The following is a 14,063-nucleotide window of genomic DNA, read 5'->3' as shown; positions in this document are numbered from 1 at the left end:
TTAACATAATTACATAGAAACTGATAGATAAAAATGTGTTACAGGGGATCAATCAGAATAGTCTCAGAGTTGAAATGTGGAATTTTAAAACATCAGAATTAATCTGAGTAAACCTACAAATGTTCCCAGAGCTCTGTGTCCACTAGGTAGGTCTGCAGCAGCAATAATCATTATCTTATCTAAGAGGTCAAAATGAGGTAATACTCTCATCTGTCACTGCAACGCACTGTAGAATCAGACTCTGGTTCAACAGCACCACCTCGTGGTTGGACATACACATTTCATGATGTGCCTCAGTCACAAGTCTTGGTGAGTTAGAAAATATCAAATAGTTTATCTTGGACATTTAATCAAAAATAACCGAACTCATATTGTATAGATGTATTACTCGGCAGATAGAAACCCTTCAGAAGCAGGGTACGTCACAAAAAGTCATAGCTAATGACATATGCTGTTCAGGGACTTATGAAAAAGCCTCGAAATGGAAAGTTTAGTTGAAGAAATAGAAACAAGTCATCTGACAGACGTGAAATAGAAACACACGGTGTTGCCAGGAAGAAGACGAGACACCCAACTCAAAAAATCCAGAATACCTGAAGTCTGCCATTAAAGAGATATGATCTTGCATAACCACTTCATGAAGCAACAAGCTGATCAACATTTCAGCCTTGTTACTTTGATGAAGTAATTCCTGTGAAGGCCAAGTGTTGATTCTATTTAATCCACAATACCTTGATTACAATACCCCCCGACTTTCTTCCACTGGAGCTGGAACAGTCTGGCTTTGTGTTTTAAAATCCATTTTTAATGGTTTATGTAATATTCGAATAGCTGAGTTTCTTTTTTACTTTAAGCTCTCTAAAATTACATAAATGACTTGATGTCACAATATTTAAAGTGAATTTGCTAAAAACAAAACTTTCAAACATTCAAAGTCTAATGTTGAATAATTTTACTGTCAACTTGTTTTTGCAAATACATGTGGATATATATTTATACCAAAAGGTTCTAAAATCATTATATCTGGTGAAAAATCATTAACAAGTTCAGCTCTCCTGATTTGAACTATGTAGCTGTTAATATGCAACTGGCAACAAGGAAAAACAACAACAAAGAAAATTACTAAATGACTTGCAGATTTATAGATTTATTTGGAAAAAGTCACGTTGCAAACAGTGCTTTAACATTTTAATTTGAATGCAACAATAATTTCAAGGTCCCTCTAAGAAGTCAGCAGAACGAAGCAAACAAAATGCAAAACAAAGAAAAATCAACCCTAATGTTAGATGTCTAATCAACAAATAGAAAAAACAATAAACAAAAACAATCGTCAACAATTTAAAGAGCAAAAGATTCAGTATTTACAGGATAAGAGATTAATAGCAGCCTACTGTACATCTCTGCTACATTTACAATTTCACACAGATATGCTTAATTTTCAGACAAAAATAAATACACATCTGATTTTCTATTACATTACCCTTTCATAGTCCTATTAAAATAATTCTGTAATCATAAAAATCTCATACAGCGTATATACACACGCATGTGATGGAGGTGTGTTTCTTCACAACACACATGCAGCTGCGTTCTTTTTAATTGGACCTCTTTCATTTGGTGCGTCTTCTTCGTGCATGATTGAACAAAAAATAATCTGACGTGCGTTTGGAGCTCTCTCACTTCACTCGGTTGACTGGGTTACCAAAAAGCTCGGGGCACTGCTCTTCGCCTTTAGCAATCCTGTCGCACCTTTTGAGCAGGTCGTAGTTGATCTTGTCAGTAATGACACTGTCCTGCTTGTACTCGGGGTGTTTTGCAACAAATTCCCTCATCCACTTGGCCATGGTCATCAGTTCTCCTGTTTGGATCGACAGCGCATGGAATCAGTGGGAACAAATGAACATCGGAGCACAGACAGGGATTCTGTTTTTTCTGCTTAGACTCTAAATAAAAACCATTACTGGTACTTTACCTGAGGCACGTTTCTTGATGAGCTTCAGATAATTCAAAATAGTGCACCTGGTGTCAACGTCAACTTCCATGTTTTCCAGATAGGAGTTAAGGATTGGGATAAGGCCTTGAAATACTCCCTCCTGATGATGTAAGACATAAAAGTGAAGCTGCAGGTGTGAATTGATGTCTTAGAATAGCATAAAGGAAAGTATAGACAGTTATATAAATACCTTGCTTTAGCACTAGATCCAACAAAATACAGTATTTTGCAAGTATTGGTAAATCTTAAACTTTTCAGCTTTAGTCTTACAACCACGAAAAAAGAATCAAATTTTATGTTAAAGACCAAAACAAAGCAGTGAATATTCTCTAAGCAGGAGGAAATTAACAACTTTTACAATACTTACATATATCTTTTTTAAATTGGTATGATAGAATACTCCAATATTAAGTGTTATGTTTTGATTAATTATAAGCAGAAAATTATCATCATTGTCAAAAATTAACACCTTCAAACACCCATCTGTGTGTGATTAATCTACATAATGTGATTTTTTGATGAAGTTCCTGAAATAAATAGGCTTTCCAAAAATATTCTAATTTATTGAATGGGTTTGAATAGTTTATAAAAGCGTCTTTCTGTGCAACGAATGCTACAGTTTTATTGAGATATGTACTTGCATACCTCAAACGGATTTAGTTCTGGACTTTGCTTGTCTTTTATAATCCAATCTAACTTTAAACTTCTCCACAGCTTTATTCCTGACCTGTCTTCTGCATTCATGCTGCTGTTTGTTCACTAATTATGTCCTACAAACCTCAGAGACCATCAGAGGTCTCAGGATTTCCATCTGGATTTACACTGAGATTAAATACAGGGCCACGCTATTTACATGATTAGATGAGTTCTGAAGGCAAATGTTTGAATTGAATTTTATTTCAAATTAAATAAATATTCCATTGTAAAACTTTATGTTATTTAACAACTGCACGACTTTGTGTTGATCTACTCCACAAAACCACAAGAAAATACGTTTCAAGTTTGTGGCTGTGACAAGTTTAACCAGTATGAATACTTTTGCAACACTTTCCTTTCATGTATCTGAACCTGAGTGTTGCTAGTTGCGATTGTTTGTGCACTCAATTAAAACACTAAAGACTGACATAGCAGTGACGAGATGAACTCATCTGACTCGGGTTTATTCTCAAACTCACCTTCCCGTTGATGATTGTGTCGATGCTCATCAGTGTGTAATCCTCGTTACTGCCCTCAAGCTCTACGCCATTCTGAGCAGAAGAAGCACAATCCAAGCCTGGGTTGCAGCCTGTTAGGAAACAGCTTTACAGTTATTTCCATCTGAACCATTCAAGGACACTTAAGAGTTGCACTTCCTGTTGAGCCCACCTTTAAACATGTCTTTGCGGAAATAAAACATGCCCTCCTGGACTGCGTTTCTCTTCTGCGCCACCTTCATGTTCTCATCGACCTGATAAATCACAGGTTTTATTTTGATTTAAATCTTAGAACTAATATTTTAATAAAAACAATGTGTTCAAGCGGTTGTTGATACCTTTGATAAGGGGATTAGAAAATCCAGCTTGTAGGATAAGATCACTCTGGTAAGCAGGACAACAAAAACCACATATGCAGCATTTTCAAAGTCAGTCAGCTGAACCTGAAAAGTAAAACCAGAAACGTAACTCGTTATTGAAAGTCCTCCAAAATGAGCCCAGATAAACAAATGTCTATATCACAAATACCTCCATGGGGCGAAACTCGACTCTCCAGCCGATGTCGGAGTTTGGAGGTGGAGGTTTGAACCGCATCGTCTGCCAGTTGGTCGACTGAAGATTCTGAATGAAAAATGAACGCTGACTGAGCTTAGACCTGTGTTTTGTTTGTGGCAAGAGATTAGCTTCTCTGAAAAAAAGTTTGAAAAATCCTCACCTCAAAGTGATCAGATTCGTTTTCATCATCCAAATGTATTTTCTCCTCAAAGACGGAGAGCGGGTCTCGTATGAAGAGGTGAGCTATGTGTTGAGCCAGAAGCTTGTCAATCCCTGCACACAAGACATATGTAATGTACATTCAGTAGACATGCTTGTCCTGGCATGGTGGTGGAGAGGAGCGGGGCCTTGCTGGAGGACAAGTGATCAGTCCTCACATGACATAGAACCATGCAGACACACCTAAAGGTAATTTAGATCCATTAACCTAACGCATGTGTTTTTGAACTGTGGGAGAAAGAAATATTGGGAGAAAACCCACGCATGCAACAGGAAAGCATGCAAACTCCATGCAAAAGAATCCCAGGTTGGGATTCAAACTCAGAACAGTGCCCCCGAATTATACCGCCATGCAGTATCATTATGCATTTATACCCATGTTCCTGTAATTCGTTACTGAGCACAGATTGTAAAGTAGACTATAACTTTAACAAGCATCTAAAAGAGACATCAGTACCTGCACCGAGCAGCTGCTTGCTGATCTCCTCATCTATCGTCAAATCGATGTCGTTGTACTTCTCCCCACAGCAAGACAGGTAGCTGTCAATCGAGTCATACCTGGACTTAAAGATCCTGTACTTGTTGTTCTTCAGAGGCTGCAAAACAGAAATGAGAAAGCACACTTATATTATAATATCCAACTGCAAATCTATAAATTTGCCTGTAATTAAACATTTGGATCACTCAATTTTTATTTAATTTTTATTTGCTACTGACAACAGGGAAAAGATCGGGGAAAGAAGAGACTTTAAAAATCTTTCTCTCAGCCAACTGTTGTAGTCAGTGTATCCAGAGTACGAACACAGAAACTGCATTTATGAAACTAAACCAAAAATAGCAACAAAACAAAGCTTCTTCTAATTAAAACTAAGACCCCAACATTGGGCCGTTATACTTCTGTTTACTGGGTTTAAATAGGGAATTTAATAATCATTTGGTTTGAGCTGCTTAACTATTTGATTTCAGTGATGATATTTTCCCATGAAGACAGACTTTTCCCATATTTGTTTATTATATTTTCTAATGCCTCTATTACCTCTCTCAAATGTTTCCATGTTCAAAAGAAATTTGAAAAATGCATTTACTCCACATTTGTCAGTTTACCGTTTTAATGTATGTAAAGTGAGGCTTGATAAATTATATTGCTCGTTATATATTATTAAGCATATTTTGTTTTACATTCCTGTGTAGTTGGGTTTGGAAGGGATTCAGATATCGTGATACCTCATTCACAATACCTGACTCATTAGGTATCGTCTACCTAATGAATCAGTAACCCTCACAGTTCATTATCTTGCCCCAGAAGCTGAGAAGTAGAAAAAAAATGCACTTCCTAGGAAACCAACAGCTCTTCCACTGAATAGACGGTGACAAATTGGACTCTCTCAGTCACTAATTGATCTGCTTGAACTGAGCACGGTCATTTTCACAGTTCAAATAAAAAGCCACACATTAAGCCTTTCAGCACTCACTAAAACTGCTGGAAGCTGCTGTGCTCCGTTTCTATAACTCTCCTTAAGAAACACAATACATCTCTGCGAGCTGTATCAGGAAATGGTACAGTGTTTGAATCTTTTTTTTTTTTTTGCATCAGTCGGTCATGTATCAGGTACCAATATTGAGATAAATCAAAGTTTAAAAAATATTTTTTAACATAATTTTAACAAGAAATCGGAGAAACAAGCTCTGGCTGTATGGAGGCTAGATTAGTGTGCCGGTGCCCCTTCCCCACGCGTTGTTGCAAACTGCGAATCAGCTGTCACAAGATTCTTTTGCTGAAAGGGACAGCATTATGTAGTTTCCCAGGCACATAAAAGTTTTGGACGGAGAAGTAGTTCATATGATAAGCTTAGCAGACGTGCAGTTCCACCAGATGTTTGATTATTTTGTGAGAATAAGCATTTAGGCAAATGGCTGCCAAAAGAGTTTCAAGGATTTGGCAAACATGCATGTAAGAATCAAAGCAACACTCCAATATTTTTTATGAGGGAGTATGACATGACAAAAAAAAATACTGTCCTTTTAAATAGGACATAAATTAACAAAAAGAAAACCAGGGAAGGTGGTGTATGAAATAAATAGGGGTTGATAAAAGTGTCTTTTTCCCAATCTCCATGTGCTTTGTGGAAATAGTGATATAGTTGGAGTTCTGCTTTGATTGGCAGAACTCCAATCAAAGTCTGCCATTGTGATGCTCCTCAACTCACCAAGCGAGTTGTTCACAGCCCACATCAGCTGACTTTTACTGCGGCAAGTCAGCTTCCTGTGTCGAGGAAGTGATGGTTGATGTGCAACCCGCAGCACGATTTAAAAGTATAAACAAGACATTTCTGATTAGAAATGAATTAAGTCATATATGTGAACTAAATCTAAATCTTGTGCTTGGCTCTCATCAGGGTGACTAACATTATGGGGAGAGTTACGATAGTTACGTTTTTCCACAGTGCCGACGCTGCATGCCACATCCTGTCTTCCTGCACTGTCAGCTATTGTTTGCACAGTCTCAGCAGTGTGGAATATCAAGTCTACATTTGTAATTTACAAACAGCCAGCGGGAGCTCAGAGAGGCAGCTTGTCCTCACCTTCAGGCCTCGTTCCTCTTGGGTCCTGTCATCCACCGAGGCTGAGATAACTCCCCAGCGACAATCAATATCAGACATGTACCCTCTGTAGAAGGGTGAGGCCGCACTCAGCGCCATCTGCAACGAAAGACAGGTTTATTTACAAATAATACCAGTAATTATGATCTAGTATTTTTAAAGTAAAGATGTAGACATATCCTAGTATTTGTATGCATCTCTTGATCACAGCTGAATCATTTCTAATGGGAAGCACAAATTTCATGCAACCACTCACCACGATGGGGCAGAATGTTGCTAGTTGGTCATAAAGATATCTTGCCTCATCAATGCTGCAAGCTTGGAATGTCACCTGCAGAAGCGTCATAAATGAGGCTGAAGTCCTTTTATAAATCACTGATTGAGACAACGGAGCAGTCGGAGTTCTCAGAACCCAGGTTTGCATATTCAAAAACACATACTTGCAGGCAGCAGTTGCCCATGCCAAAGCCCATGGCGTCCATGTAGATGTGGTCAGGAAGGGCTGCCCTCGCTGCTTCGCCGTCGTCCTCAGGGAACTGCTCCACAAATGGAGACGGTGTGTGCTTATCTTTATAGACTGCAAGAAAAGCAGCCAAATCACATCTTTTGCTTCATTTATTCAAAATTCTGTCTAAAGTCTATGGAGTACTAAATTAAGCACACAAGTCTGAATGTACAGCACTTCAAATTAATCGATATTACACCCGTGACCTAATTTACAGCAGATTATAAATGCAGTCAATAAGATAAAGAAAGAAAATGAATCAAACTTACTTGGCACATTTATCACAACTTTCTCTCCTCTTCGATGCCGAATGTTTCTGGTCAGAGTGCTGAAGAGAAGAATACAATGACAACATATAGAGCCTTACCAAAGTACCCATGTCCTTTGAACTTTCATGCCAATATAAAACTATTAAAATGAATGCAATGGTTATCATATCCATAATTAGATTTTTACATTATGTTGAGGTCAATGCTTAATGTAACAATATTTAGAATATGATATTCAAACCTTAGAATGTCAACCAGCCCACCTGAATCTGGGATGTCTGTTTATGGCTTCATCTGGGAAAAACAAAGACTTTGACACTCCCTTTTCAACGGGAGTGGGTCGGTACTCTGGTTTGGTGAAACCTGGACAACCTAATCTGAAAAAGGAAAGCAGGTATCAGCGGCTTGGGAAACAAACTTTTCAATTACACACATACCGACCACTCAACTTTATACTGGAGCCACATTCAACAACTTGCTTTCAACCACACACACATTTATACACCGTTCAGCAACAGTAAGCACAAGTGCCAAGAGGAGATTGGAATCAAATCCACAAGTTGTTGACTGCAAGATGATTACTACTAGCTGAGCAACAGTCGCCCTATTAAGTTCATCAATAATTAATGGATCTACATTGACCAACACAAAAGATAAAAACCTTGGAAAGGAGGTGATGGTGCAGAGCGTCATATTCTTCTTCAGGACAGACGAAGCCTCCAGACGTCTCTTCCTCATATTGCCCTCCACTGTGTTGAACTCTGACATCGTTCCCCCGTATGGCTGCCCAGGAGTTCCCTCGATCATGTAGCTGCCATACTCCGGTCTCCAAAGTGTCGGATGACTGCGGAAGTGCAAAATATGTTGCGAAATCTTTTGTTTTCTCATGTCAGCTCTCTTGACCTTTTTCAGAAAATAAACTACATGCTTTCCCTTTATGGAGATGGCACCAGTAATCCTGGCGCCATAAACAAATACGGTGCGTTTGTGCTTCAGAGCGTGCTCTTTGGTGTGTGCAACAGAGGGGCAGTAATGAGGCATGCATGGGATCTACTATGGTCAATGCTGCTGGCATTTCCCCCCCAGTCAAGTTAGCCATACAGATTTACACTGACGTCAGAGGCAGGCAGGCAGACAGGAGCCTGTATAAACACAACGACGGACGGCTCTTTAAACAAGGCTCCTACACAGCTCTTCTCATGTCAAATTTCAGTACTTTTACAGAGTTTGCCGTTATTTTGGGGTAAATAAAATTCCAAATAAAAGTACTGAAGAGGTTTCAGTGGTCGGACCTTGCATATGAATGAAATTCAGGTCTCTGAACAGCATTAGGTGCAGGAGCTCTGCACAAAAAATTATTTGCATAATATTTCCAAATTTAGAGTTTATTTCAATATGTCCTGCAGTGTCCAAATTTGAAAAACTGCATTTCAAAAAGATTATTCTTGGAAAATTTCTATGGCATTTCTGATTATATTTATTATATTTTACTGCTAAACTGGGAAACAAAATCGTCATCAATGTTTTGTGAAAACATTGAAACTGTTTTTGGAAAACAGTTTCAATACAAATCTAATGTCTTCCACTAGAAATTCCTCCAAAAAAGTGTTTGTGTCTTTTTAAAAACACAAGCAGGAGGAGCTTTTCCACCTTTTGATGAGATTTAGGTGCTTTCCTCCTGCAATAATCAGTTACTGCTTTCAAATTGAAAATCTGTTGCAACACTTTACAAATCAATAGGTCTGTGAAGGTCTTAATGGGTAAACTTCAGGTTATGTGACTCCAATCTGTAAAAGGCTAAGTCTAGCAGTAATGATTAGAAACTCTCATTGTCATCCAGGCTTGAGTTGTTTTAAGAGAAACAAAGCAGTCCACCGGCACCTGGCAGAACTCATGGGAAAGAATGTGCTGTTTTTTAAATCATGTAACAATAACAGTTTAATAACTCTCCCGCATGCGTGAGGGCATACTTTTAATGACGAGTATGATAACGCGATACAGTGCATGCATGCTGACTGTAGTAAGTACAAAAAGTCCCAGCCAGTGATTGATGGATTTCATTAAAGACAGCAATAATGGCACAGCGGTTGATGAGGTTCAGAGTTTCACTTCAAGAAACAAGATGGAAGAGGAGTGGCTTTTCAGACACTCAGACCTGGTATTTCAAGCATTTCATTTCTCATCTGGCAGTTGTTCTGTGACTTGCATTAATCAAATGTAAATCACATAGAACAAAAGTTATAACTAGATTCTACCAAACAAAGCAAAGCAGAAGCACAGCGATGACCCGAGATCCAAACTGATACAATCAACTTATGGGTTGAATTTTAGCTCTGATTTCACTGATCTCTAAGCTTTTCTTTCATTAGTAATATATTCTGCTTGTGTTACATTAACAAGCAACATTACAGGTCAGTACAGTGGCACTGAACTTAGTTTTGGAGAAGAATCATTTTCCAAACTAATCTGTCTATTTTTGCTACTGAACAGGGCTGATTGGAATGACATCACCTGGAGTTTTTATCTGCATGGCTGTTCTCTCAGTAGTAACAATTAAAATGTCTATGTTTATTTTAATACAAATTTTTTCCCCAAATGATCAATCCAGAAAAGATAAAAAGGTAATACCTGCATATAAATGAGACATATATTTAAAAAGTCACATCAGCAGGATTTGTCTTTTAAAGAAAAATAGATTACTATACTTCATTGTTGTACGAATACAGTTTCCTTTGAAATGTAAGTGTAAGTCGTTCTTATACGTATACTTCTCTCCTTGGTTGTGTTAAAAAATGAGACTGAATAAGCCAGAGCAATTTTACTGTATGTCCTCACCAGAACCAAAGCTGGGTCAGATGTCCGGTCAGGTAACACCTATCCTTCTCAACACGACAAAAGTGTGAATTACAGAGTCACGTAAGCAAAAAGACACCTACAGCAACAGTTGCCTTTAATTTGACACGTTTTAATTTTAGAAGTATCTTAAACTAAAAAATAAAAATCCCACTTAAGGTAAATAAAAAGCAGAAACAAACTGTTTCATTTCTGAGATTTTAACAACTGAGCCAAGTAAGTGTTTCTCTGTCACAGGAACAGGTTTTTAAATAATGCTTCAGACTGTAGTCGATGTTTGCTACTGGATATTTGCATAAATGCACACCCATAGTACCAATATGGGAACTATGTTCATTGCCAGAGCAAATCCAAAAAGTGTTGATGAACGCCACTGTTCAACTATGTTGAAATTCAAGATTTTCAACAGAACTTATCTTCCACTTCAGTTCCTAGTTTCAACTTAGACATACAGTGTGTTCCAAATTATTATGCAAGTGATGTTTTCTCAGATTTTCTTAAATGGTGACGAGTATAATTTTCAAGTCATGAACTATTACAATATAAATAAGATTTTACTGAACAAAGATTCCCATGAGAACAGTATTTTTTTCAAAAGTAAAAAACTGCACTCAAACTGCACTGTTCCAATTTATACAGCAGACTTTCTAAACATTTTAAGGATTATAACCAGCTCTCTGCCCATAATTTCAACCCCAAAATTGACTCCACCACCTCCTTGCTGACATCACATCTGCGTTGGGACGTGGTGCCCATCCACCACCAATCCACTACTGTATCCATCTGGACCATCCAGGGATGTACAGCAGTCATCAGAGAACAAGTCTGTTTGAAAATGAATTTTCATGTACGGCTGGACCCATTGCGACCGTTTCTGCTTGTGAGCACTGGTTAGTAGGTTCATGCACCACAAGCCTCAGGAGGATCCTCCACCTTGAGGTTCCAGAGGCACCAGCAGCTTCAAATAACTGTTTACTGCTTTGTAAGGGCATTTTGACAGCTGCTCTCTTAATCCGATAAATTTGTCTAGCAGAAATCTTCCTCATTATGCCTTTATCTGTACAAACCCATCTTTGTTCTGAATCAGCCATAAATCTCTTCACAGTATGTTAATGGTTCAGTTTCTGTTAAATATTTAATGTTTTCATACCTTGTCTTACAGCACTACATTATCTGATGATTTTCATCAGCAGAGATTCTTTCTCTTTCCCATATTGCTTAAAACCTGTGGCCTCCTTAATAATGTGGAACATCCTTCTTACATAGATTTCCTTTAATTGAGACAAACTAATCAACCCACCTCTCTGAAATTAATTATAGAGATTCAAAGAGCCCTGACACACAATAGCATCAATCAATTTTATTGCACAATAAAAAATGTGATTTTTATGACACTTAAATCCAATTTGCATAATAATTTGGAACACGGTGTAATCAAAGCTCTGAATTTCTCCTTACGCTGGTGTTTACATGCTTTCACATGTACAACAAATGTCTCAAGAATCCTTTCATGACAGTGTTGGGAGTGAAGCTAATTAAAAAGAAAAGTGTGGATCAAGATCTCTGTACAAATGACTCACTTCGGGTTTGTATTTTCTCCCTGTTCTTGGAGAGTTTCCAAAACATCTCCACCATTCAGCACCAGTCGAACCTTCTCATCATTGTCGTCCAGCTCTACCAGCATGTACTCGACCTAAACACACAAAAATAAAGACACTGAAAATTTACACGCAAACGCAGCACGACTCCTAATCCTAGGACTGGCTTAACGTTGAGCAGACTGGGAAGCCATCACATCAATTCCAATTCATCAGGAAGGTTTCCTTGACTTGGAATCTGCTGGGCTGTAATCCCCTGTCTGAAAGGGGGATTATTCTATAACAACAGCATTCCATGTCGATTCAAATTAAAGACTCAGTGTTCAAGTTGAAGCACAGTGAAATTTTGTTTCTCAGTAAAGGTTGAAAAAAAAAAAAAAAAAGGTACAACTTAAAAGAATTGGTAATGCAAACAGGGCGTTGAAGAGTCAAGCACATAAATCTTGAATACGTTTTGTAGGAGGGATTGTACCATCAATTACTCAGCAAAGCTTGCCCAGGAGGACTGATTACCACAATATCATTGACTGTATACAATTAGCTGGTTTTCAAGAGAGATGTCTTTTTATCAACTAGTATAATAAACAGGATTTAACAGAATTATGTTATAACTAGCATAGAATTTGTCTGGGTGTTTTTTAAACTGAACTTCTCAGTATGATTGTAGAAGTGCACCTATTAGGCTTATGTTAATATTTTTCTTTTTTACATTGGATGTGCATTTTTTTAGTATGTAACAAAACATATGACATGAGATAGTAGTTTTGAATAAACTGAAAAATCCCAGATTTCTTCCTTTTGAAAGAGAGTTTTCCTCTCCACTGTGGTTATAGCCATGCTCGATATGAATGATAGCTGCAAAGTCAACCATAATGTCAGCAATTGTCCACAGTTGGTACATGCTGCAAGTCCTTAAATAAAAAGACATCCTCATTCTGATCTCTGTTCTACTGAATGGTGTACCACTATCCCAAAACTTGATCTGATCTTTAATAAACTAAAAAAGCCGTTTCATTAAATTTGATTATTGAATATTTATTTGATCACATCTCCATGTGGTAGACTTCCATGTGTTGGTAAGCACTTTCAGATAACCATTGTTTTGAATTTGGCACCATGTAAAAAATACATAAAAGACAAAAACAAAACATATTAAACAACCTGAATGCCAACATTATGGAAAAAAGAGAGAAGTTTTTATAAAAAGCAATCAAACAAATGTAGAAATTTCACTTTACTGCATATAAATAGAGGTAGAAATTGAAGCATGCGGTTGCATCATGCCTCGCTGATCATTGTTTAAAATCATGTTTTTACCTCGTCACCCCACTTCAATACATCTCTCTGACGATCCTTGACCTTATTGTAGATGTTGAGGAACTGGATGATGCCATGCTTTCGGATGTGGTCGGCATACTTCCTTGTTTCTTCCCAGTTCAGGGGAGAGCCTTGTGATAGTAACCCCATGGCACAGACGGACAGTTGACCGGTGTCCTACTGGCTGCTTATTAACTGCGAACTGCAAGCCAAACGTTAGCTACCTAGCTACTTGGTCCAACTTGCGGAGATCTAGCATGAAGTCTCAGTCCAAACAAGCGATACAGTCTGGGTCCCACAGGATGAAGCGGGTAGCTCACAGGAAGAGTCTGTTGATGCTGGTTACGCGGCGTGCCAGTTCGGTAACCTTAACTAGGTATCCAAGTACAGACAGGCCCCCCTGCTCATCACCTGCTAATGTCTGGTTAGCTCGGCCGAGCACTATCGTTAGTTGGGGACAAATTGGACCAGCTCGCCGGTGTCACGTAATGTCGGTTTGGTTGACGGCTAACGCACTGAAACCGTTTCTCCTAAGCTCCTTTAAAAGGTGAGCCGTTGAACTTTGCCGTTGCTGAAACAGACTGCCGCTCCACGCAGAGTGACGCTGTGTTAAACATATGAAACACGTGACGCCTTCGGGAGGAGCGTAGTTACGTCATCATGACTCAGCATCCTCTTAGCTAAGCTCCTCCTGTCGACCTGTCAATCAGAGGGTGAGAGACAACGATTGTGCTTAGAAATAAGCATTATTTATCATGAATAATAATAATAATAATAATAATATAATAATAATAATAATATAATAATAATAATATAATAATAATAATAATAATAATAGTAATAAAACACATGAATGCTTTTTAAATGTTATAGTCTGTGTATACTGGCAGTTGAACTGCTCTTCATTCTGTTACTGTTGATTGTTGTTGAATTTGTTGATAATTTACTCTAAATTGTGCCT

The 14,063-nt window shown here is 38.1% G+C and overlaps 1 protein-coding gene across 1 annotated transcript; it reads right to left on the bottom strand.

Annotated features, from left to right (window-relative positions):
- Positions 1-1,127: 1,127 nt before the first annotated feature.
- On the bottom strand, positions 1,128-13,712 carry gclc (glutamate-cysteine ligase, catalytic subunit). The gene is made up of 16 exons (XM_055030135.1): positions 13,103-13,712; positions 11,768-11,880; positions 7,996-8,178; positions 7,598-7,711; positions 7,335-7,393; positions 7,001-7,137; positions 6,817-6,891; positions 6,543-6,659; positions 4,418-4,556; positions 3,902-4,014; positions 3,715-3,807; positions 3,525-3,629; positions 3,359-3,440; positions 3,169-3,278; positions 1,973-2,093; positions 1,128-1,858 (listed from the first exon to the last, which is right to left on the bottom strand). The coding sequence occupies exons 1-16, from the start codon at positions 13,250-13,252 to the stop codon at positions 1,677-1,679; spliced, it is 1,893 nt and encodes a 630-aa protein (XP_054886110.1). The 5' UTR covers positions 13,253-13,712; the 3' UTR covers positions 1,128-1,676.
- Positions 13,713-14,063: the final 351 nt, after the last annotated feature.

The sequence above is a fragment of the Poeciliopsis prolifica genome, unplaced genomic scaffold (genome assembly GCF_027474105.1).
Source record: "Poeciliopsis prolifica strain line A6 unplaced genomic scaffold, Auburn_PproV2 SCAFFOLD005, whole genome shotgun sequence".
In the NCBI taxonomy this organism is placed as follows: Eukaryota; Metazoa; Chordata; class Actinopteri; order Cyprinodontiformes; family Poeciliidae; genus Poeciliopsis; species Poeciliopsis prolifica.
This window is presented reverse-complemented; position numbering and strand designations above follow the sequence as displayed.